Source organism: Melozone crissalis, unplaced genomic scaffold, assembly GCF_028551555.1.
Source record: "Melozone crissalis strain CALT ecotype California unplaced genomic scaffold, PUWL_Pcris_2 ptg000042l_1, whole genome shotgun sequence".
Lineage (NCBI taxonomy): Eukaryota > Metazoa > Chordata > Aves > Passeriformes > Passerellidae > Melozone > Melozone crissalis.
The window spans coordinates 52,982,765-53,008,941 of NW_026535820.1; the positions used below are offsets into that span (position 1 = coordinate 52,982,765).

The following is a 26,177-nucleotide window of genomic DNA, read 5'->3' on the forward strand; positions in this document are numbered from 1 at the left end:
TGCCACTAGCAGTAAATGAGTTACTTAATGGGAAGAATGTTTGCAAAGCCTGGAGAGAAATAACAGCTGCTTTTTTAAGTTAAAAAAAACCTAAAACCAAACCAAACCAAACAAAAAAACCCATCAAAAGCCCAAAATCCCAACCCTATAACATTTCAAAACTGTAGCATGATCAGGGATTTTTTTTAAAGGCCTGGATGAAAGGAAATTAGTAGTGTGTAGGGGGTGCTGAGTGGCCCAGGCACCTCACCTGTTTTATTCCTAGCTGCAGAGGGAATTCAAAGTTTGACACCAGATGTAAAGCAAACCCAGAGCCACATGAACTACTAGCCAGCTTCCTTCAGCAACATTAATTTACAGTCTCATGAGAGAGCACTTTGGCTTGCTGCCAGTTTTGACTTCAGGCAGCGCTGTCGGAGGACAGAGCAGTGCAGGCAGTGGTCCCTTTCAGGCCACGGCATCTGGGCACTGGAGCAGACAGCCCCAGCTCCTGGCCGGGCTCCGGTGCAAACGTTACAGAGCACGTCTGTGCCCCAGCTCCCCGCTGAAAGGCAGCATTAATTATCCTGCATTAATGATCCTGCAGCTCCGTGGCTCTGCGCCACCTGCCCGGTGCATTGCAGGCTGCTGGCATGCTTACGCCGCGGAAGGGGGCTTGCCAAAACTCCTGCCTGAGGTTGGCTGATGTGTTTGGCACTGCTGGGCCCTGCCAGTTCTTCTGGGTTCCTCCGCTGTTTGCTGGGAAAGGGCAGTGCAGGCCAGGAAGAGGAGCTGTTTAGCCAAAGTCTCTTTGGTTTGCCATTGGCAGTGCTGTGGGATGACACAGTAAGAGGTAGGGAGGTGTGATGCCTGCCAGCTTTTTCCCGCGATCCTGTCTTTAAAGAAGTACATTTCCAAAGTTCCTTGATGCCTGCTAGGGTGTTTTATGTGACTCATGGATTCACTTTCCAATCTTTTACTGTTTTCTTTTGCTTTCTTTTCAAACTATCCATCATATACGGATATCCCATCCCTGGAAGTGTTTGAGGCCAGAGTCCATGTGAAATCTCGTATAGTGAATGGTGTCCCTGCCCATGACAGGGGGATGGACTAGATGATCTTTGAAGGCCCCTCCCTACCCAAATCATTCTGTGATTCTGTGAAAGGCTTTGCAATTTGAATGCTAAACATTCATGCTCAGGCAACTGGAGGTGTGTGTTGCCACTCTAGTGACTGGAGGGTTGAACCCAGAAGAGAGCAAGAGGCTTTTTGACAAGTGACTTGTTTTGAGGGGTTTTTTGAATAAAATTTAAGTAAATCAGGGGTGATTACTTCCACTGCAGCAGTATTGTACAGTCTATTTTTTTTTGACTGTTTTTTTTTTCTGAACACAGTATTTTCTCCTTTCACAATTTCTGATGCAGTTGCCCCAACAAAGACAAAGGGTGTATCAAAGTTGTTGCCACGCTAATATGTAGACTGCATTCATTGACTTTTTATGTGTTTGCATCTGATATGCTCATCAGTTCATAAGATTATTGTGGGTCAGTGGAACAATAAATCCAATTTTGGGATTCATGATAATTGACTAAAAGTGTGTTTTTTGAAAGACTATGTAGTAGTTCTATGGCAGGCATTTGTGTAATTTCATTACACAAAGTGCTTCTCCAGTGTAAGCTTTCCCCTGCAGGGTCAAGTTGACTAAATGTTTTCTCCACTACTGTAAGTAAACTTTCTGCAACAGGGCTTTTTGGGGAATGGATATGGTGGATTGACCCTGGCTGGATGCCAGGTGCCCACCAAAGCCAATTTACCACTCTCCTCAGCTAGGTGGCAGAGAGAAAATATCATGAAAGGTTCCTGGCTCGAGATTAAGGGCAGGTAGAGATCACTTACCAATTACCATCATGCAAAACAGACCTGACTTGGGTAAATTAGTTTAATTTATTGCCAATCAACTCTCGTTAGTATAATGAGTAATAAAACCAAAACATTAAAAACATTTTCCCCCCAACCCCTCCCTTCTTCCTGGGCTCAACTTCATTCCTGATTTTCTCTACCTTCTTCTCCCTGAGCAGTGTAAAGGAACTGCTGTTAGGAGTTGCAGTCAATTCATCACGTATTGTGTCCTTCACTTGCTCCTCCTCAGGTGGAGCAGTCCTCACACTCTTCCCCTGCTCCAGTGTGGGGTCCCTCCAACAGGAGACAGTCCTCCACAAACTTCTGCAATGTGGGTCCTTCCCAAGGGCTGGAGTTTTTCACAAACTTCCATGGGGTGCAGTCCTTCTGGAACAGGCTGCTCTAGTATGAGTTCCCCCAGGGGATCATAAGTCTTTCCAGCAAACCTCATGGGCTCCTCTCTCCATGAGTCTGCCGGTTCTGCCAGGAGCCTGCTCCAGCACAGCCTTCCCATGGGCTCACAGACTCCTTTGTGCATCCATCAGACCATCAGCTCTGATGGTCTGTGGGTGAATCGCTCCTCTACCATGGACCTCCATGGACTGCAGGGGCACATCGGCTTCCCCATGGTGTGCATCGTGGGCTGCAGGGATGCCTGGAGCAGCCCCTTCCCTTCCTTCTTCATAGACCTTGGTGTCTACAGGGCTGTTTATCTCACATATTCTCACTTCTCTCTCCAGCTGCAATTGTGAGGTTTTCCTCCCTCACCTTCTTAAGTAAGTTATCCCAGAGGTGGTGCCATCACTGCTGATGGGCTCAGCCTTGGCCAGCAGTGGGTCCATCCTGGAGCCAGTGGACATTGGCTGTAATGGACATGGGGGAAGCTTCTGGCACCCCTGTAGCCCCACAGCTACCAAAACCTTGCCATGCAAACATCATACAATGGGATAAAACTGTGCTATTCTAACTAGATGGTGCTGGATCAGGTGTCATTCATCCCCCCCACTGCCCCTTAGCATGGTCTGTGGCTGCTTTGACAGAAATGTGCCTCTCCATGCTGGTGGTCTGCCAGTGCAGAGACCTCCATGGTGCTCATGCTCCATGTAGCTGTAGCACAGCCTGAAACATGCACTTTGGACATTATTGTTAATAATCCAGCATCATCCACATATATTGCACCCTACCTCCCAAAGGGTCTTTGTGTTACCAGAGGGGTAAGAAGAGTAATAATCTAGAAGTCACAGGTAGGAAAGGGAAAAGTTTGCTTACCGGGTACATAAAGGATCAGCAGATTTTTTGGAGTGGGAGTGTACAGGTGGGGAGAAATTTAAACAGGCACAAAACTCAAGGGTATGATTAACTAGGGCATTGGACAGCGTCTCTGACCACATAGGCAGAGAAATGCCTGCAGCTTATCAGGAGGACAAAGAAAGGGAAGGAGGCTCTTTTTCCATCTCATCCCCAAATAAACAGATTTGGCTGACTTCTGTCTCTGTCACCTGTGGCTTTATGAAGGTTTGCATCAGTACTCTCTGCTCCAAATGGACACATTCAGCTGTATGACCAGGGTCTTTTCTGAGTCCGAATTTTCACCACAACCAAGGCATTGAATCCCCACTGTTGTGATTGTGCTTGTAGTAAGAGTTCTGGAGGACACACACAGAGGAGGGCAGGCTGATGTGTTTCTCCAGGATATCCAAGAGGCAACTCAGTACATTTAATATGAGTTGCATAGGTCAGTACCAGAATAGGTACTCCCACTGGAGAAGAAGAGGCGTCTTCCAGGTGAACTAATCCAGAAACACTTTTCAGTGTTCTTGTTGCTTCAGGATAGCAAGCAGTGTGTCTGCACTACCTTTTAGAAGTGTTAAAAAAATTAGATACACATGTTTTTAACTGACATGTATTTATCCCCATAAGATTTTAGAGATCCATTCTGGATATTTTCAGTACTTGTGCTCAATTGTAGTGGGGAGCAGTGAACTACAGCCTATGATGGGATGCTTCAAGAGCTGCCTTGTTGTTTGCCCATCTGAGCAAATCAGTTTCTTGCAGTGCACAAATCTTGACTCCATTGTCTTTTGCCCAGGGTAACGTGTCCTCAGAGGAAGATCTGGATAGCAAAAATTTAGTTCCAAGCAGAAGGCCCAGGTCAGTAGTTACGTGAAACTTAACGTGTTCCTCCTCAGGTCAGTTGTTATGGGAAATTTAAATGCCATGCAGCTGGTACCCAGCCATTCATTCAAGTGGAATGAACTTCATTTTCTACCACTTGTAGACTCCCATTAAATATTTAACAATTGAGGAGGACAAAAGCAGGAGCTATAGGTATTATGGGATGGAGAGCCTGCTGCTGCAGAGGGACAACTGCACACTGCTGCTTGTGCAGCTTCAGTAGAGACTTACAGCACTTGAAACCACTTGGGAATGTTTTGAGGAGGGAGCTTTCTGGTTCTGGCCCAGCAAAGATTTTTTTAGGGTGCTCCTACCTAATTTTCAGACAGCCAAAACCCACCTTAGTTATCAGGTCTAAGGGCTCATTTTGTCTTTATCTGGACCTCTTCTGTTCTCCCCATCTGCTCACTGTGCTTGGTCCCAGTGGTAAGGTAAGCATTTAATCCCAGATGCTGATCTGTTAGCTTTTAAGAAAAATGTTATGCCCTGACTGGGCATAAAGAGAAGAATCCCTGAACTAATTTACCTGGTTTTGCTGAACCCCTTGTAGAAGGTTAATCCCATCTTCCTTTGTAAGGTTTTAGCTGGAAAAAAATGCAACTCTGGGGCTGGTTTCCTCCAAGACCTTGTCTTCTTATTTCACAAAATAATGGCAGAGAGAAATGGTAGTACTTGCCCTACTGCAATGTGTGTTACCTTCTACCTTGCAAAGCTTTAGTAACCCAGCTCTCTGCTGGACAGCTAAATCCCAGAGCCCAGAGGACAGAGTCCAGCATTGCATTCTGTTGTGTTGCCTCTTCTTTCAGTTTCAGGCTGACTTCCTTCACCTTCTCTGTCTTCATGGATGCAGACAGAGGGTAGATGTTTGCACATGTGCCTGAGTTGTGCTTGAAAAGCATTAAATTCTGAACTTCAGGCACTCATAAAAAGTGCATCCATGACGTCACTGAGCACACATTTGGCTGAAAAACCCACTCAAGAAGCTGGGTAAATTCTTAAAGCAGTTAAATACTCATTACCTGAACACATTTAGCTATGTTCTACCTGAGTTAAAGTCACAGAAGGTAAGAGGCAACCCCTGTGAATCAAGGGCCAGTTAACAGGAGCCTCTAAGAAGCAAAATACCTAAACACTTTTTGGAAACACTTTTTGGTCATAACTGTAGGAAACCTTCAGCAGTAACAAAAATATTTCTGTTGCTCCTGTTGAAACTTGCTATGTGCATTTCCAGCTTGTGGTTGCAAGAATGAAAACCAGTTTTAGCAAATCAACAGAAGAGCCGTGCTGCGCTTTCTGCAAGGCATCAAATGAATGGGAGGGCAGAAAGGGTGACACTGTCCTTGGGTCCCAAAGCACAGACTGCACCTGGGGGCTGCATTTCACACAGCAGCAGCTGCTCAAACCTGGGACGCTGCATCTTTGTGAGCAAGGCAAGCAAGTACTGGCCCCTGCTGAGCAGAACAGGTGAACAGAACCATCAGGAAGGAAACATTAAATATCATTTATGGGATTACACCCAAAATGTTTGAGTGGCTTTCTATTGACAAATCCTAAAAAATGCAAATGCAAAACAAGAATCTCACAGTGTGCTTTTATTATTTTTTTCACAAGATAAACTAGACAGACATGGAAAGTTTAATGGCAGCATGTTCTTATAACATTTTAAAGACAAAGAACAACATAATCATATTAAATGATGATAAACTGACAAACTACATTACCATACATACATCATCCAAAGGTACTGGATAAACAATATCTGCTTATGTACATTTATGCTGGTGATAATTAAAATTCAAATATTCAGAAGAAAAGGAAAAAAATTGCTATTTAAATTATAAAAATATATAGTTTTTGTGTGGAACTCTTAATGCTGTATTACTTTTTGAAGATAATTTTTTTGTGTGATGAAGCTGCATTAACTTAGTATAGAAGTGTAATTTAAACCAAATACAGATTAAATTAGCTCTTTTGTCTACCTTGCATTTAGCCTTGTTGGAAAAAGACATAGGAATGAAAAATAAAGCTGGACTTTTGCAATGAGAAAGAATTTTTATACCCATAAATTAAAATATGTATAATTTTTCATATAGTACTGAGCCATAACCTCATAATAGAAATAAATCATTTTGCTAGTTTGTTCAGAGATAGAGAGAGGAAAAAGAAGAAAGGCTTTAAACATGCTACTTCACGATACTTTAATCAATAGGTTTGTGAAGTGCAGGTGCACAGCCGAGCAGTGTCATGCTCCAGGGTCAAAGCATGCAGTCCAGACTCCTGCTGCCTCAGCTGGGGAGACTGTGTGGACTGGGGGGACTGGGACCGTGTTCTCTGAACTGCATCACCTTCGTGTTACCTTTGCACATCTGGTTTCAGACTTCTTTTTTCATAATTGCTCCTTCTTAGTGCAAAACTACTCAGGCTATATAATCCCCAATCGTAACAGCAAACCGATGAACTTTTGAAGACTAGATAATTTTACAATACTTTATTGTAATTTTGTAATTGCAGATTTTTAGTAATCATAGCCATGTAGTGCGCACATAGCTGCTTTTAGTTAACAGTTATTTTCAGACCATCTTGAGTGAACTCCTGCAACATGTGAAACTGAAGATTTTCTTACATACCAATGTCATTCTCCGTATCTTCCAGCTCCCTTTCTCATCTCTCTATATATTTCCCTGTTACCTCAACAGCCCCATTAGTCCTTTGGTGGATCCAGTGCTTGTTCCATTGAGAAATGTTCTCTGTATCACCTCTAATTTCAGAATACTTTCGCACAGTTTTTTCATCTGTTCCTAAGTAACCGATTTATGACAGATCTCAGGTGATCCTACAGATTATTTTTTCAGAAGCAAAATTTCTTCATTATTTTCTTAAAAAATAGAGTGAAGAAGAATTAAGGACACCTAAGCTGAATATAGCAAAACCCAGTACTTCTCTTTGATGCCTATGCATTTGCTGTTTTTAAAAAGTATTAACAAACTTCTATAGTGAAAAATAATTGTGGGGTCTCTGCAAGCTATTTCTCTGCCCTTATATCATCCCTTTTCAATGGAAAGGATGAAAGATAAACAAATTCCAAGTAGCACTCATCTTTAACCAGGGAGATGGTTCAGTGATCTCTCTATTTCCCTCCACTTCTGACCTCTTCCTTCCTTTCTGATCTCTGGTTCTCTACACCTAAACACTTCAGAAGTGTCCCTCTTTTTAATTGTTTTTCCCCCTTTCACAATTTGGATACGGTGGGAGTGGTCAGATGTCTGTGCATACACAGTGACAGAGGATGGGTTTTCACTGAAGCATAGTCTTTGAGCGTGGAAGTCTGTAAGGCATTTTGTGGAGGAAAAAAATCTTACATGGAAGTGTAATGAAGAGTAGGAAAGACAGGAATTATTGCAAAAGAAATGCAGGAGTGAGAAGAGAGGATTTTATTTAAGAAGTTCAAGCTTTTATATACATTCAATGTTTCTAAATGTTTTCTTAATAAATGTATTATCAACTATCATTATACCTAATGCAGCCACAATACTGTACTATTCTGCAGTCAGGATGGGAAAACTCCATCAGCTCTTTAATAAAATAAAATCATTAACAGTCATCATGACTCTTCTCTTTGCCTGGTACTAAGAAATACACTGGGAAGTCCAGTGAGTAGACACAACAGAACACAAAATCCTCAGTATTCATTTAATTGTGTATCATGTGTCGTCTTCATATTATTTCTAAAGCAGCTTAAAAAAACTTTAGCCATTGGAAGGTATTAAAAACCAAAACCCCATTCAAATTATCCTGGTATTATAGCAGCACTGGAATTGATATTTTTTACTACTTTTGACAATGTAAACCTTTAATAAAACAAACAATGTTGAAACAATTTGAGGTCTAATAGTTCATAAACTTTAATGGGCATATGGGCACAAATCGAAACGAAGACTAGATTGTGAAATGAAACATAAGCTCAATAGCAGCCAATTCCAGTTGTGCAATTGGCTGCAAAAAATTCAGTTTGTAAGCTGAGATAAAAAACAAAGCCCACACTCAATCCACAATACTCCTCAGTTCCTCTGATTTGAAATATTTTTCATAAAACCCCTACATGACCATGCCCACTTTTTAGAGAAGCACTCTGAAAGCACTGCAGGTTCTAATTGTCTGATGATGGGATTTTTCCTTTTCCTTTAATCAAGCATAGTTCACATTTTTGTCCTCTTAGAAATATCTCCTTTCTACATTTCTATAAAAAAGTAATTTCAAATCTGAAATGTAAGCTTGCCCCATCTTTGCTCATACAAAGTGTAGGTGCCACAACTAAATAGCAGTAAAAATGCTGAGATGTACAACTCTTAAAAAAAACCAACCAAACAGAAAAGCAGCTTTGAAGACACAATATCAACTACAGCCTTAACATTGAACATATTACATTCCCGAGTTACTGGAGATATTTTGCATATAATGCCACAAAGTTATTCAGCTGAAATCTTGAGGTTGGAGCTTACAGTTTATTCACTGTGTGTTTTTCACCCTTTGAGCACTTATGTATTGTACGGTACATTTTATCCAGAGCTTTGCAAACTTTCCTTTTATATCTGGACATCCATTTACCCACAAATCCCACATTTCAAAAGTTTCATAGAAAAAATAGAAGTGCAGGATTTAAAACATTTGAAGTTGGACATTTCCATGCCTCAGAGCAGCCCCTGGGACTCGATGCTTCAGAGTCTTCGGTTTCCAGGGGACTCCTGGCCCCCGTCGAGCTCAGGGAAAGCCGTACTTTGAACACAGGTCTGTTTATAAAACTGTGTTATGTACTCTGTGTTAATTTCACATGCCTTGCGTTTTGTAACAGGAGCAGATGACTTCACGCCTCCCCCTCCCCCTTTTCCTTCACCCTATTTTCACTTGAGATGACAGTAGGCACCTGCACAAGAGAGGTGTCAAAGAGTCTCTCTCTGTCCAGAGAGAGGATTTTGAATTTCTTCATCAGCTTTTCTTCTGTAGAAAGTCTTAGGAGACTATTCGCATGAAAATATTTTGAGGGCGAGGGGCAGGATGATAAATCTCACTTTCCTTTCCTGTTATGAATATGAACTTGATTTTGGTGTCCAGTTTGATAAACAAGGATAGTCAGAGCTAATCTGTAACTTAGCTGAGGTCTGCTTTTTGCCAAATAAAATTAAGATCTTTTTCAACTTTCAGGGATTTAGAGACCACATCTAATTGGTTTCAAACCCCCGGAGGAACTCTGTAAGTAAGCAGGATTAGTTGCAGATATGAGCCCACTAAAGTGGGACACAGGTCAGGTCTTCAGACTCCAGCTCTGCTCTGTTGAAGCAGGCACTTAAGGTCTCCTGATGTTTCTGTGTCAGTAGCCACAAAAAACATTTTGCTGCTGAGAAAATCATTGGAACAGCAATTTCCTGCAAGCCCCAAAGATTTAACTTCACACTTCTATTAAAAAAAAAAGTTGACGTGTTATGTGGGTATTGTGATTATGATGATGTGATGGCACAGCTGGTTACTTGAAAACACGTGTTTAAAAGGCATAGGCAATCATATTTCCAACTGTTCTCCTGTAGGGATAGCAGAGTGTTCTTCAAGAAGTTTCTGTCTTGACTCCACATATGTACCATGTTGAATTGTTTACTACATCAGTTCTTGCCAGCAGGACAGGGTGAGAACTTTGTTCATGCTGACCTTGTCTCTCAGATCCCTCCCAGAAAATGCTAGGAAATTCAACACAATTTGGCAGTTTTTAGCAGCTCAAGTAACTGCCCTTGTAAGTGTAAGCAGGTAGGTCTTTGTCAGTATATTCGCTCTTCAGAGATAAAATAATCCAGCCAGCGGCATTAATTAAAAAAAAAAAGAACGTAAAATACTCTGGGGCTCATTAAAGTTAAGAATAACAACATGATGTGATGACAGATACAACTTGCTGAGGTTCTGAAAATAGCAGGTTAAAATGTAAATATCTTTTAATAAATAATTTTCCGGCAATGTAAAAATAAATGATATTTCCTTTGGCAGTAATAGCTGATTTAATCTTTCGCTGGGAAGTTGCTTTGCTCATAAAATATCATTGTGCTACAGAAAAAAAAATATTATTTTGTTGTTTTGAAAGACTTTTGTAATCCACAATAAACTGGGTGACTCTACTTATGTCCGAGATAAGCGCCAAGAGTGATGCAAGCTCCCACCAGAACCAGACTCAGGATAGTCTTCAGAGAGATCCAGGAGAAATCGAACAAAGGCCTCATGCCGTTGCCATACAACTCCACAAAGGCATCCTAGAAGGGGAAATAGTGAGAAAAGGAATATCAGAATTGCAGTTACTGTTTTTTTGGGGGGACAAGGGGAATGGGGAAAGGGAGGCAACTTCTTCCTCCTCAGGGGTGACCCAACAATCCCGCTGGCACAAGAAGACCACACAAACCTATTAAAATAGTGATTTGGGAGGAGTGATTTCTCTTTTGTGTGCTTACAAAAAAGTTCTCCTGCCTATTTCTTTATAAATATTACTGAAATTACTTATGGTTGCGACTTCTGCTTTAGGCATGCCCAGTCTAATAGAAAAGACAGAACCAGCATTTTAAAATATAAGTTACCACTATTTTGGGTCCTAAATGTTGTCTATACAAACACACACAAAGGAAGTAGATGAACCTTCATTCTGCAAATCTTTCCTTTCCACTGGATAAGGAGCATCTATATTGCAGGTCAGCTTCATTGAAAATAAGGCAGTATTTGTTTAGTTCCCTGGGGATGGGCTCAGAAGACTTTGTGTAGTAGCCACAGATGTTTGTTGCATATGAACTGAAGGTGTTAGGGTTGTGTTATACCTATGATAATCTTTCACAACTGTCACCAAAGAGGGTGATGCCGTGGTCCAGTGCTCCAGGAAAATCTGGTCGTGCACGTAGGCACCAAATGGAAATGCTGTTCAAGAAGCAAAGATAAAGTTTTTGTGACTCATAAATACAGTGGGATTTGACTGGGCAAATGACTGGATTGGTGATACTCGGCACGTAATGCCTTTCTTTCAGGCTGCAATTCCTAACGAGCATGACGCTTGAGGGCATTCCTCAGAGACAGATAAATCATACTGTACGGCACGAAAGCAGTAAATAGCCAAGCTGAATGACTTTAAAAATGTGACAAAACTGATAGCATCATTTATGGCAACTCTTTTACTGTGCTGCCAATTAAGGTCTGCTCCCAAGCTATTGCAATAAGCCCATGAAACAGCTATCTAACGTGACAGTTTCTATCTCTACTTTTAATACCCTAGACTTCCCATTTTTGGTAGAAGATCACATTCTCTATTAAAGTTATAGTGTCTTTAGCTGTTTTGCAATGTTATTATGCTAGGAGTTGACCTGTCTTCTAATAATGCATATCTGTCTTCTAATAATGCATATATTGTTATGGTTTACAGCAGAAACTGAGGAGAGAAAGGTGTCCATTATTAATGTAAACCTTCCAACTGAGTTAATGACAATCAAATTCTGTAGTAAAATTAGCTTCCCTCATCAGGCATCTCCAGGTATCGTCAGAAGAGGCGCGTCTGTGGTTTTACCAGGAGAGGGCGTGTAAGGATTTTAAATATTCTGACTTCTATTCACTAGACGCTGAGTGAGATTCAAATAAATAATAGATACTTGCTTCCAAAATGTGTTATTGCATTAAGTAATATTGGTGCATGTTGTAGGTCAGAGTGGATGTAAGTAGGTAAGGCTTGATAGCAGAACAGCCACAGGCTCTGGCCAAGCGAGTGACGTGAAAACACGTCTGCCTCTTGCTATTTCTCAATGCTTGCTCCTCTAGGCAATCATTTTCCAACTTGGGTTTCCAAAGGTATATTCTCAAGTGAAAACAGCTTAACCTTTTGTGGGGAGGATAGAATGTTTTAATGCAAACTCTTCGTTTCAGAGAGAAATTGGCAACTTTTGCTTAGCTGCCTGTTTTTTGACATAGACATTTGCAAACTCTGGCCTTAATATTCTGCTGTGCTGTTGCAGAGCTGAAAAAGCACACTCAGTTTGCTGTGCAGCTCTTTGGAAAGCTGCTTTTATTTCTCCTTAAGGCTATGAAGTAACACAATATCCTAAAATGTTACAGACTGGGCTAAATCCTGTTGTCGCCAGTACAGACTCAGTGACTTCCACGGGAGCCTTCTCTGTATAGGGAGTTCAAGATCGGCCTTATAAAAATACAACAAGGGTAAAGTTCAACACTTGGTGATATTATTATGGGTCAAAAAGAGAGGAAATGAAAAAAAAAAACTCATGGAAACACAAGTCATGTGAAAACATTTAAATGTTAAGGTTTTCATGGTTTCTTTCTGTGGGGAAGGTCTCACTTCTGTATATTCATGACAGTGTATGCATATGCAGTATCAATATCAAAATGACTGTATTTTGTGTTTCCCTTCCATCCCAGTTCAGGAACATTCCTCTCAGTTTTTCTGTGAGACCATTTCCAATGATTCCATAGAGCTTCTGGTATTGGGTATGGAGATGGACGGAGGAGAACAGTAAAACTTGGACACCAGACAAAAATATGGCATAACCTATGGCTCAGAAGAGGAATGTTAACAAAAAATGTGCAGCACGCAGTACTTTTTTGTCCGAGATTATTACAACAATAACATGAACCCAACCTAATGGTGTCTGCACTATATATTACAAGTAGCTCTTTATGATCGTTCCCCCTCCCCTTCTCAAACATTCTGATTAGGCCTATTTCCGAAGCTTGTTTGAACAGCCTGTCACTATTTGTTTAAGTTTCAAACCTGTTTTAAATAAACACATGTCCATTTTATGTACTAAAACAAGGGGGGTGGGAGGAGGGAAGTATGACCCGTTGCTGAAAACTATTTTAGCACAAAGGGAACCCTAAACAGAATTTTAACCTTTCATAAGGTTTTGTCTTCTGTAAACCCATGTATTTGTCACTGGATTTTTGTCACCTAAACTGCTCTGTTTAAAATAAAAGAATCTCAGCTAAAATAAATAAGATTAAGAAAATTGTTTGAAACACTTGATGTCCTTTGAAAAGCACTCTTTATAATGAAAGCAAGGGTCCCCTTGGCAAATAGACCGAGGCAAGTTCTGGCTTGATCAACTTTTCTGGAAGTCTTACACAATTGGAAAGAAAATCATTGCAGACCTTGCTTTTAAGACCATCAAAATTTAATGGGAACTTATATCCTGGATGTAAAATTATATCAGGGCTGTTAAAAATTATATGGAAAAGAACTCTTCATTCAGTTCTGTAACTTTTTAAAAAGCCATTTCTTAAGAAGCTTTTATTAAGTCAAATCAGTCTGTTGCTGCTTTACTGTGCAAATTTGTGTTCACTGTTTCTGTGAAGCAAGAAAGGTGGTGGTGGAGAAGGGAAAGATGCTCTGCCTGAGCTCCTCTTAGGCACCAAAGCCCCTGAGATGCCTGCTTCACCTTGCCTCCTTTGATTGGAAGCCATGAGGATTGCCCCAAGGGCACCCCTCACGGCCTTCTTGCCCATTGGACTATCTGTAGGGAGGACAGAGCATGTTCCTGGCCAGAGTTCCAGGGATTTGCACGGAGCCCAGGACAGAAGTGAAGTTCATCACTCTGAGAGGATTAGGAGGTGTAATAGTGCATTGAGTCAGGGCAGTCTCAAAACAAAAGAGATCACACTATCCCACTCTTCTGCTGGCCCAAATTTGGCAGCTCTAATCCAAGAAACAAATGTCATTAATTACACGGGCATTCTTTGCTTGTGGAATGAGCCAATTTTGTTCAGCCTTGGTCCTTCCGCAGCTCAGCTTGCACCCCAGCCCGAGAGGAAAGGCACAGCTCGTCGGCCACAGAGGAGGACGTGCTGCCCACAGGCTCAGTCCAGAGCAGCATTATGGATCTGACAGCTCCTCACCAAAAACATGGAGGGAGAAGGCAATTTCTGCATTTCTGCATTTCTGCCTGGCATTTCTGCCCGAGGGGGCGGCGGGGAGAGCGAACATGAGGAAGTAAACGCTTCCTTTTTCTACCTGAATCAAACAGCTGGTGAGGAAGTGACTTTATTTCCCTCGTTATCATTGGTTTGGCAGGATATCCTCTTGAGCCACATTGTATTGAATGAAGAGCCAGAGAGATTTCCATTTTACTGTACGGGAATTGCCTCGCAGCTATTTTACACTGCCCTCTCTGTGACTCCAAAACAAACAAACAAACACTCACTAGCCCCCAGATTTTGAAGAAACTTGCCCAGGTCTGAACAAGGCCAGTTTGCCATCCACTACGGAGCAGGAGAGGGAATAGCACACACTCTGATGCCAAGGTTTGGCAGCTGAACGACTTTTACCTCACCCCTGCCTCCACACGAATGACATAAATTCTCATAAAAGCTTTTGTTCCCGCATGGTAACTCATTTCAGAAAGAGTTTGGGGAGGGAGGGAGGGAGGGAGGGGGTGGACAGAGCTGGTTAAATCGTCCCATGTTTTCTATGCCGTGAAACCTCATTAAAATGTCATCTTGCAGCTAACAAGAAAAGTTCTTGGAACACAAAAAGTAGACAAATGTGTGACTGTTCTTTTCCCAAAGAGTTTATGAGTCTTTCATGCAAGCCTAAGTAGTGAGTACAAATAAGGGCAGCTCAGCCCCCGGCTGTGCTGTGCTGTGCTGAGGTGTGGTGTTTCACAAGGCCCGTATCTTTAGAGAGGCCGATATCCTTTTACACCTGGGAGTGCCGACATGCTGGTAGTCCTGCCAGGTGCACATTAACAAATTATAATGGGAAGGAAAAGAAGGTGTCACCACACAAACCCTGCTGATCATGGAAAAAGAACCTGCCTGGGGAGCGGCTTTGGCATGTGAACCCCTGAACCGATTTCTATCTGGTTTTTTTTCTTTCACCTTTGCTCGTGGTAGGAATTGGGTCTATTTTGAAGACACTGTTCAGCGGTGAACAGAGCAGTGCTAGATTAATGGTTGGACTTGATGATGTTAGAGGTCTTGTCCAACCTGCTATGATTCTATGATTCTGTTTTGAATTCTCTGTTTCTGCAAGACCTGACACAGTCTTAGGTCTGCAGCTGATGTATTAGATGCTGGCTGCACACAATTTTTTATTTTGTTTCTCCAGTGTCGTCTGAGGTTTCTGACTTTGAACAAAACGAGTTTTCATCACAGTAGTCTTGCCTAACTTTGTTCCTTGTCCTTACTATCTATCTGTATAAATTCCTGCATCAGTGAGCCTGTGATTTTGGGGCTCTCACTGTACGGCTCTGTGAGCTGGCATTAGTGGAAATAATGCATGACTGACTAAACATGTCGGTCAAATGGAGACATCTAAGGAGCAAGGACTGACTGTGGCTAGGTTTGCTCATGAAAAGTGATGCATAGGCTTAGAAATATATAAATGTGACTAGTTACAGTAATGGTGATGACTAGTCCTCCTGTCTGTGCTCCTAAAGAGTGACCCTGCTGGCAGGTAGGTTTTCTCCAGACGCCTGTGGGATGAAGGGTAAAGCCAGGCTTTGAGAAATAGTCAGGCCACATCTTTAAACACAGGATTTGTAAGGTGTTGATCATTCAGCTTGGATGGAAATCCATCCGGTGTTCAGACTAGGCCACATTCTTGTCAAACCAAGTCAGCATGAGAACTGTTTCAGTAATTTAGTCTTGGCATCTCTATTTAATTCATTTAGACGTGGTTCTGCAATATGCAAAAGCTCAGACCTAATGGAGGCTGCCTCGTTCTCTTATTCCTGGAAAGGCCCACACTATAAAATGAGGTATTTCTGGCATTAGGAAAACAGCTGTAATGTCAGTGCAGCAGCTAGCTGGTGGTATTTGATGGGTGCCACCTCTGAGGGAGCACTATTAGCAGTTATGAGAAAAAGAAGGCAAGAAGGCCTTCTGGACAAAATACTGTGTTCAAACAACACAGTCAAAGCTGCTCTATTTGATACTTCACAATTTTGAGATCTTTTGTAGGTTGATAGTCCTGCTCAAATAATTTGCTGCTTTATTTGATTTTATGAAGGTTATCTTACTTAGAGTGCTAGAGATTGTTCTACCTAGAAAACAAATGTGTCCCCACACATGAATCTCAGTTGCACTAAAACCGAGTCATTAGTGGGCCATATTCTTCCCCAAATTATCAAACCCATTCTAAAGAGTTTACATTCCCATGCAACAGTAAATTTAGTGACATCCATTTGTGGATTTGTGAATCCCTTTGAAGCAGAGAGCACGTGTCACAGAGCTGCTGGGGAGACTTATCTCATGCTGTAACGTCACTCTTATACCTGCATCCTCCGAAAAGAGGCTGGATGCATTAAGACCCTTGCCAAATCTTCAAGAATGGCTTAAAAAAAAATAATGACAAAATGGACTTGAATGTCAATGCAGGCCTGTTTTTCCCTAAATCTTACTTAAATTCTCTGTCTTTTTTGTAACTGGCTTTCAATATGAGTGCCCTTATCCTGCAAATAGCCCAGCTAATTTAGAAGCGCAGTTCTGAAGATTTGTCTACAGTGGGTGCTGCACTGACAGCCGAGGGAAATGTGAACACATCCCCCAATACATTCCCTGCCTTCTCCAGCTGCCTGGGCTGCTCTTGAGCTGCCACAGAAGAGTTAAATCACGTAACTGCCTGGGAAATGGGAAATGAAAGTAGCTGCTGTACAAGTGCTCAGGGGGCTGTGGCACAGTGTCTGTCCTTCAGGCCACCAAGGCTTTCATTTAACCAGCACATCCAGCGGTGCCGGCCTCAAGGCACAGCTGTGAGCAGAGGCAGAGAGAGGACAGCAAGGTGGCAAAGCTGTCAGTCTGGGGAGGGACCTGGATCAGCGTGGCCTTGGCCAGAAAAGGCTGAGTGCATGCGTGAACCAGACGGGTGAAATCCAACTGGTCTGAGCAGGTTGTCCCATCGACTGCGCCACGAGGGACCAGTCATGCGTTGTTCTGCTGCCTGTTTTAACATCCCTCAGGGATATGCTCCATCTCATGTTTGTTGTTTCAACACTCAGTTCTGATCCAAACTCCTTCAGCTTGACAAACTCGTGCTCAGCATTGAGCAAGAGTAGCACAAAGCTGGAGTGGTGGCCTGGCTGTTCCACGGTGCTCCATGGTACTCCAGCAGCAAGAGGCCATGCAGAAGTGCCACCCAATCCTCGTGTGACTTGAGGCAGGCACTTGTTTTTTTCATAAATCCTGTGACAAGCAACTGATTTACAGGGCCTGTGAGACAACACAGCTAACATTACGCTAAAGTAACCTCACGATAAATCCGTAATTTAATGAGTAAGTGCAAAAAAAGGCCATGCTGCAGACTTCAATGGACAGTTACACTTTTACCACCAGCCACCTGGAAAATACGAATTTGCCCATGTGTTTTCTTTGGCAGCCTACACCTCATTAGCGGCTCAGACCATTTCTGCTCACCTGAAAAAGCCTTATTTGAGGTAGAGAAGAGGCAGCATTTTTTGGTCATTTCTGTCTTTTGCCATTTCCTAAGTCAGGCCTCCCACCAGGAGCTGTGGGAGGCAGACACGTCCTGGCAGTCTGATGGAACGCTGAAAATCCTCCCCTTCCAATGTGGTGCATGTGAGAATGGGGCCTCTTGGTGTCTCGCTCCATGTTCTCATCAATTCACAGCTAAGTGATAATGGGAAATTAAAATAAGGGGAAGGTCTCTGCTCAGAAGAGATTGTTTTTAAATGGGTGCCTTCCCCCATCCCACTTTTCGTCCTTTCTGTCCTTTTCACCACTTGCACAAAAATGTTTCTCTGGTAGAGAAAGTAAGGGTGAAGGAACAGGGAAAGGAATGAGCAGAGTCTGCATAGACTGAGGCAATTAGAAATTTGAACAAAATGAACTAAGGGAGACAGGTGAAAACTGTTGTCAAAAACGCTGAAATTTTAAGCCAAGACAGCTTTATGCGTTGCTTGCCTTATAGATGGGGGGGACCATAGGTTAAAGTGGGCTGGTAAATCTTCCATTTCTGGGTTCATCCAGAAAGTCCTTTGGTAAATGTTATCAGGTAAGAGCTAACAAGGACCACTTGAAAAAAAAGGACCAGTAAGAGTGTAAGAATACAAGCCAAGTTACAGAGTAAAGGACTTTGTTTTGCTATTCAAAACAGCTCAAATTCATTTGCATACACAGTTGTAATTCATTAACTATGACCAATAGATTTATTTAAATGCCACCCAACAAAACCAAAATATGAAGACCTAATAAAAGGCAAACCTCTCGACCTCCAAAACCAACACCAAAACATACAACAGGCATCCTGCAGGAGAACTGGGATCTTCTCCTATTCAAAGTACCTCCAGGATGTTGGAAGGCAACACACCTCCTGTCCATATCTATACTTTAATTCTTCTGTAACAAGAAATAATGTCTTGATGATGTAAGAAAGGGCACAAATTCTGCATATTTCCTTTTAGCAAAAAGCTCTAAAACTGAAAAATATTGGACACTGGTAGCAGGAGAAAAAATGCTATTCTTTAAGTACTCCAGGGGCTTTGCTGCTGTCACTGTTCTGGCCATATTCCTTGATGGAAACATGGCTTATACCAGCTGCAGCAGTCTGCCAGCATGGTGGAAGCACCTCCCAAACAATGTGAGTTACACTGGCAGAAGGACTCCTCTCTGGTCTAAGTCTACGTAAGTCTACATAGTGGGGAAGGGAATCATGCCAAAATAGCTATCTTTGTAGGCTAGGGATGTGATTTTTTCCCCATGAGATAGTTGTGCTGGCCAGACTTTGTCATGTAGACCCTAGGAATTTTTATTTGCAAAATAAGACTGTAATTTATTTTAACCAGATGTTCAGCACTGATCTGTGTCTGTGCATTCACAGCACACTCCAAGTAATTTTTACTGTGAAAGACATATACCTTGGACACTGGTAAGATTTTAAAAACCTAATGCTGAAGCTTTAAGACTGTGGTGGGCTTTCCTCTCTTTTTGTTGGTAATGGGTAGCTCCCAATGAAGTAAGCCGGTGTTCTGGGTGTTGAGTTTTGCTCCTATCAATCAGATTCCCCACAGGCCTTGTATGGCAACAGTCTCAGCTCTCCCAGGTATCAGAAATTCACATCAATTGCTGGAGGAAGTCATGCAGTTCCTTACAACCTAATGGCTGCTGGGAGAATAGAGTGAGAGCTGAAATGACCTAGGATCTCTCTTTTCTCAGTAAAAAGCAGGAGGTACGAGTGCCAGTCCTCTGAATAAACAGATCCCTCTTTGTTTTCTTTCATGCCTGGTGTTCTTGAGGGGAGACAGGGGCTGGTTCTGCTACAGGACAGTGATCATCGGAGTGGTCACGTAGCTGTCACTGGAGCCTGATGTACCAACCACTATCAACAAGTTACACACACACATCCTTGGGAACAGCTGAAATACAGCTTAGCCTGCATTCCTATGGCCAGTCATTCAAAACAGAAACTAAAGGATTTAGCTAACTGCTGCTGGTTTTTTTTTTCATAAGCCTGCATGTCCTTGCAGATCATTCACAAAGGGCTGCACATTTATATTTCCTGTTGACATCTTTTGAAAGGGAGAATGCCAATGGAAATTTGATCTTTTAATCAACAATTTTTGTGGACAGCGAGTCAGATGAAAATTCATGAAGGATTAAATTCTATCATTGTGACCTTGAACTAAGAGCACAAGGAAGGAGAATGCTGTTAACTTAGGCAGGAAAGACTGGTAATTACTCCACGTGTTGGCATTTGCAAGTCAGTAGAAATTTCATGCAAAATTTCAGATACTCAAAGGAAAGAATATTAAACAAAATCAAGACTGTCAGCCAAGGAAACAAAAAAGCATCACCTATGAAATCGGCCTTGAAAGCTTTCCCAATTTCTAAAATAAATAAGACCCCCACAGATCAGAAACCACAGACCAAAATTGATATAAAGTCCTTCATAAATGTAATAATTTATTTTTTTAATACTTCTAAGAGCAGGTGGGAGCACACAGCAGAGCACAGTTCTACTGAGGGGAAAGAGGGAGCTCACCTTGCACTCATCAAGCTATCTCAGGGTCAGGGATAGGGGTGCAAACACTGAGGGTACATTAGAATAGCACTCCAGGCAGACTGAATATTCCTGCTGTGAAACTAGCACAACCACTGCTCAGAGGCAGCTCCAGAATCCCTGTGCAGCGCTGCCCTGTAGATGTGCCCTGAGGCACTACCGGAGAAAAAATGACGGATCCTGCTCCTGCTTACGGCATTGCCTTCCCCGTAGAGCAGCGTGAGCTGTGACTCCTGTGCCAGCAGCTGCTGCTGAAAGCCTCGCCTCTCCTGCCCAGTCACTTCAACGTAGCCTCAAGAATTTCATTAACACATTAATCTGCAATTAAAGAGCTGCCCTTGCTTAAGAGCCAGAGGAAGTGATTACAAGAGCTGAGGAATTCATGTGTGGTGGAAGGAGAGGCACTAGATCTGGAAGGAGGTGCAGCAATCATCAAGAGGATGACCACAAGTAACTCCTGTGTGCAACCACCTCCCGCTTGTGTCCCTCTAAGGGTGATGTCCCTTGTACATCTCGATGCTCTTTTCCTTGGAGTTCTGCCATTGCTGCCAAACGGCTTCTTCTCCCCCTAGATCTTCCATCACCAGTATCTCCTGCTCCTAGCCTGAAGTTGGAAGGCCCAAAGATGGCTTCCATCAGTTTCACATCAACAGGGGCTTCCTGCCACAGTGGTAACTCTCAGCTGGCTCTTTATGGCCAGAATCCAATATATAAGTGTCATAAACCCACCCAGAAGCTGCCTGCATAACCTCCTATAATTAACTGTTGCTGCTATAAGTTTAGACAAACCCAGGAAATCACATGCAAAATTCTGTCTGATTTGCTATCTAATCATCTTCTATCTAGGTTCTTATACCACACACATTGCTGTGGTATCTGAGCATCTTGATGCCTGGATGCAAGTCAGATAAACCCTTTTCAAGCTAGCTAAAGCTGCAGTCCTGACACTTCTACACTCTTTTTCAGCCCACACTTTTGCTACAAGCAAACTGCAAAGAAGCTTCTTCAAAGATTTGCTGAACGTACCAGCTTCTCCTGTCTTCCTTTCCCAGATAATGCAAGGTTGGGAAATTTGCCAAGCATCATGCTAAACTGAAAGAGACATTCAAATTGCAGTGAGTGCATGAGCCAAGGGAGCCCAGCCTGCCAGAATGTTATTGTAGTGTTCTCAAGAAGTTCTCAGCATTAAGACTTCACTTTGTTGTGTGCCTGTCTGTCTGGTTAGGAGATGCTCCACTGGAGACCAGAAAGCCATTGCTTCCTCAATATTAAATACAAGTGTCTCAGCCAGCTACAAACCATTTGTTAGCTTCAAACTTTTGAGTCAGCTTTGTTTCTTTTTCTTTTAAGACTGGAAGTGTTTGATCCTGTGGTTACCATCACTTGAAACAAAACTTCTGCTTTCAAGAAGATTTTAGATATACCCTTTTCTGATGACCATAGGATCGAAGCAAGAACACAGACAGGGACCAGCAGTCAAAAAGGTGATGAAAAAAAGTGTATTTTTTCTGGATGAGAAATAATAGATATGGGTTTGATTGATTTAAGAACAAGAAAGGGAAGAGTAAAGTTCAGAACTTATCTATACTTTTAACAGTAAAGAAGCATTCCTCCCCCCAGGAGGAACCATTTATACTGATATCAAAGTGTATTCTGACTCATTAACTGAAATATGTTGTGCTGGTGGGACACAGTTGTATCAGCAAGATTTTTGTCTGCAGAAGGGTTCACACCAGTGTAACTTATATCCCTAAAAAAAGTCAGATACATCAGAAACAGAGGCACACAGTAGAGTGCAAACCAGGCATGAAACATAGGGAAGAACATGAAGACCAATGTTTAGAGCTATTTTTCATATCTGTGTTGTAAAAGTTCCTGTATGTCCATAGTGAGACCAGATAAAATACAAAGACCCTCAACCCCCATCTATAAAAACACAAACATCAAGAAACCAAAAGAAAAACAAAGCACCTTCCTTTTTTAGGCTATTTACTCCCACAGCTTTAGCCATTGAGTTGGGGGGAGGGGGGTGAGGGAAAGAAGCTGAACTGAGCTGGTAATCACAGCATTAAGTTGATTTGACTATTAGAAAACCTTAATTTCAATGTTCCCCATGGCAGTTCTGGTATTTATTTCCTTATTTACTTCTTGAGCGTATTTAATACTTTGACCTGAAGGAAGAAGAATTTGTACAAGCAAAAAGATTAAAGGTTCGAATTAGTTAAAGATGAAACAAATCTATTGATTCATTACAGGCCGCTGTTCTCACTGTCACCAGTGATACCGTCATGTACTAATGACATAATGTACTGTCATGTACTATGCTTGAAGAAAAACGACATTTTCAAGAACAGGTTATAGATGGCTTTTGACTGGAAAAAAATACACTGCTGCTTTGCATTCTTTTTGTCCTATCCAAATGGCCCTTCTACACATGTAAGAACTGTGAAAGGGTCAGTGATTCTCTTCTCACACCGACCTGACCTTGTATGTTGGTCTCAGTCTAATTTTGCCATCTGTGTTCACTCCAAAATTGCACCTCTGAATTTGCATTCCTTTCACACATTTGAAGGCTTTTCATATGCTTAGTTAATGTAGTCGCTTTCCTTATGGTGCATGTTTCTTCTGCCATTTCTTGTGTGATTCCTTCTTCCTCTGGCTGTTTAACCTTACTTCCTTCATCATTTCTCTTTTCACTATTCAAATTCAGGCATTCGGTGCTGCCTCGCAGAGTTTCCACAAAGCATTTGTCCGTACCCAACTTATGCCTCTCCTTGATGGTATATTGCTTATTCCTGTCTATGGAGCCCAAGTTAGTGGAGACAAATACATGATTGTCATTGTGCCAGCTAATCGTGCTTGAGCCGTGGTCCCAGCAGGTTTTAACTGCAGCTGGCTGCTACAACGCTGAGCGTAGCCTAGGTGGATGTAATAGCCAAGTCACCGCAGGCACTGTGCCAAAGGGACTCTTCAAGGTTGTGCTGTGACACAGTGTAGCCTGCAGTGAGACTGGCCCTGACTAGTACTCAATGATAGCTCCAGACCCAGCTTGTGACTCAAAGAAACCCAAGTTGAGGTGGTGTTCCTCTAGAAGCAAGCAGGGATTGGGTAGGAATGCTTAAAATAAGGCTTAGTCCAACACCAGTATGCCAGGTTTGCTGTGAAGCCAACACAAAACCATGCTCAGAAAGCAGGGATACCTGGGCACTGTATGGCTGGAGAGCTGCATGCAAAAACCTCCTGTGAGGAAGGCACGGCACACCTGTATGATCTATCAAGGAGCTGGTAGGAGCTGAGCCATGTGAGAAGTTCTCTGAAGGCTTTCACACTCCTGGGAGGAGGAGCATCTCATAAAGCTGTGTTTATTACTTCCCCTCTGGTCAATTTTTAAGGGTAGATTTAGGAGCAGAAAGATGAAGGTGCTCTTTGCTGAATTTTTACATGTTAAAATACATATTTATGTCACAGAGGTTAAAGAAAACAAAAAGAGCATCACCTCAAAGAGGTGAAAGTTCAATCCCTGAACTGCCAGACCGAATTAGGTTTCAGGTACACCTAAGTGTTAGTACTCACTGAGTTAGCTACAATCAGTTTATGATTAATACCCAGGTTAAGAGTAGTTTCTTCCTTCTGTCTCTCACTTTTTCAAGATAGTGTTGTGTCAAGTGTTAAGAAAATTGCTCTTCTAATTTGTGTGCCTCCTGATTTATTTGGCCAGGCTTAGGGGAGTAGCACAAGTCCCCATTACCACAAATCTGTTAACAATTCTTTTGAGTTCAACAATGCTCATTCTGTTTCCTTTTCTTAAGCTGGATATTAGCAACAAAGACCTGCTAATGTCTTTACTTTTCAAAAGTTGTAAAAATGCTTTGGAATTTCTACTTTAGCATTTATTTATTTGTCTTCAGAGATTCAGTTGCACAGCCTTCCCACTTACAGTTCAGCTAAATAATGTTCGTGTTATCCTTCTATACAGGAGTATTTCCTCTGCCTCCGTGGCCCAGTCTTTCTTTCCTGAACAGTTTGTAGGTAGCTAATTATGTTTTTCCACTACATTTCCCTACCACCCATGGCTATTAAAATCATTCTCCATGGCAAAATACTCTGATTGTTCTTTTGCTTTTAAGCTTGTTACATTTGTCTAAATAGTTACGCTATTCAACTCCTTCTTCTGATACCTTCCCAGTTTCCCTGAATTCCCTTTTATACATTTACCAAAATTACGACTCTCCAATGGTCGTAATTGGCATCATGTTCTCTGAATTCACAAGACGCTGCCATATATACAGATGTCTTTAATAGACATCTGACTAATGTGTTCCCCAGACGCTCATAACTTCTGGCTTATTTGCAGGATCTACTTCTGTTCTGGTCCTCTCCATTTTCTAGGCTCTCCTTCATTCAGTTACTGTACTCTCTATCTAACAAACCAGAGCACCTTCTTGCACAGCCTGTTCTGGCCACACTGAGAACTGGCACAGATCTCACTGCTTCATCAGACTCGCATATGAAACTGGGAACACCTGAGTCAAAGCCATTTGCCCTTCTTGGACCAGAGTTTTCTGTCTAGCCAAATGATGTTACTTCCCAGACAATTTCTCTTACTTACTGGTAAGAAAAGTTCATCCAGTGCCTCATGATATCCATTGTTTTGGCCGAAATAAAGAAGCTTGCTGAGCTCATGTTCGTCACAACCGTGTTCCTGAGGACAACTGGGGGTGTTTTCCTCACCAGTCTCATTCTGAGCAGTGGCAAAAGCCAGCTTTAGTTGCAGAGCCGCACTGTCTGCCAGAGAAGGATGATCTGACCCTCCACTCTGCAGCCATAGGGGGACTGGCTTCCTGAAAAAAAGCCTTGGCCAGCTCGTGCCTGAGAGTCACCCTTCCCCTTCCAAATGACCTTTCAGCTTCTGAGCTTCCTCAATTTGTCACAGACATTTGCGGCACTTCAGAACATTTGAAAGTAAAGAAGCAGAAGCTGTGTCAAATCAAGGGTCCTTAAGGTAAGATATTTTAACCAGCTCCATAGCCAAAATAAGAGTTACTGTCTTTTTATCTACTTGCTTGCAGTAATAAAATGTTTGGCTTTTGGCTGGGCAAACAGCTGTCAGTACTGTATAGCCCATGAGAGTTCCTTCTCCTTGTCACTGGAATGTATCCCACTCACCTAAATATTCAAAAAATATGCTTTCAAGTTAGATTCCTAAACACAGGAGAAGACACCTGAGTAGACTGAGCTTCACACTGGGGACCTCCTGCCTTGGTGGCCTGAAATTAGGCACATGACAAGTACTGCAAGTCCTGGGCAGAGAAATGCACTACAAAGCTACAGTCTAGATGGGGATGGAGGAAATCAGTTAAATTCCTGATCCCATTTCTAAAATCTTAATATTATGCATTAATAATCATTGCACTGATAATAATTTATTAAAACTGTTGGAATTTAAGAAATCTATTCTGAAATTGGTGTTTGAATTTTCTGCACTCTTTATTTGACAGGGATCAGAGTAGAGCAATAAGACTATAAGAACACAGAAAACTTTTCCATAGGGAGAGCACTGGAACAAGCCATTTGGGAATGTAGCCATCTAACTGAACAAGGAGTCAATGAGTGACAGGGAGAGAGAATGTGCAGATGGAGATTCAGCACTCCCGGTCCTCATCATGCAAGCAAGAAATAGAGGGATTTCAATAACATAAGGAAGGACAGGAAATTCAAAGCTGGTAAGACAGCATACTTTTGCATGCCATCCTCAATTAGACCATCTTATTATATAAAGTATTTAAATTAGATAATTGCTACAGAATGCTGAGATGAGAGTTTAGTGAGCTTCAAAGAATAAGTAAATATTTCTATAGTAAACAAAAGCCATTAACAGTCCAAAATAATAGGGATAGTAGTAGTAATAATAATAGTGGCAATAGCAATAATAGTAATAATAGTTGTTATTATTATAATAATTATAATGAAAGGCTTTTGTTTGAAGGATTAAATAAATCTCTGATTTTTGGGATTAGTGTGAGATCTTCAAAAGGACTATACAAGACAGTAGGAAGGGTGAGAGATGACATTATCCTAAATTCACCTCTTGGGG

General features: G+C 42.0%; 1 protein-coding gene and 1 pseudogene across 1 annotated transcript in view; both read right to left on the reverse strand.

Moving 5' to 3' along the window:
* The window catches only part of LOC128942769 (MARVEL domain-containing protein 3-like), a 36,785-nt pseudogene extending 34,065 nt beyond the window's left edge, over positions 1–2,720 (reverse strand).
* A 2,905-nt stretch (positions 2,721–5,625) lies between these two features.
* The window catches only part of BCL2 (BCL2 apoptosis regulator), a 96,667-nt gene continuing 76,115 nt past the window's right edge, over positions 5,626–26,177 (reverse strand). Inside the window, exon 2 of the mRNA XM_054285186.1 lies at positions 5,626–10,340. Coding sequence (XP_054141161.1) covers positions 10,206–10,340 — 135 coding nt within the window. The 3' untranslated portion in view covers positions 5,626–10,205. The remainder of the gene's footprint in view (positions 10,341–26,177) is intronic.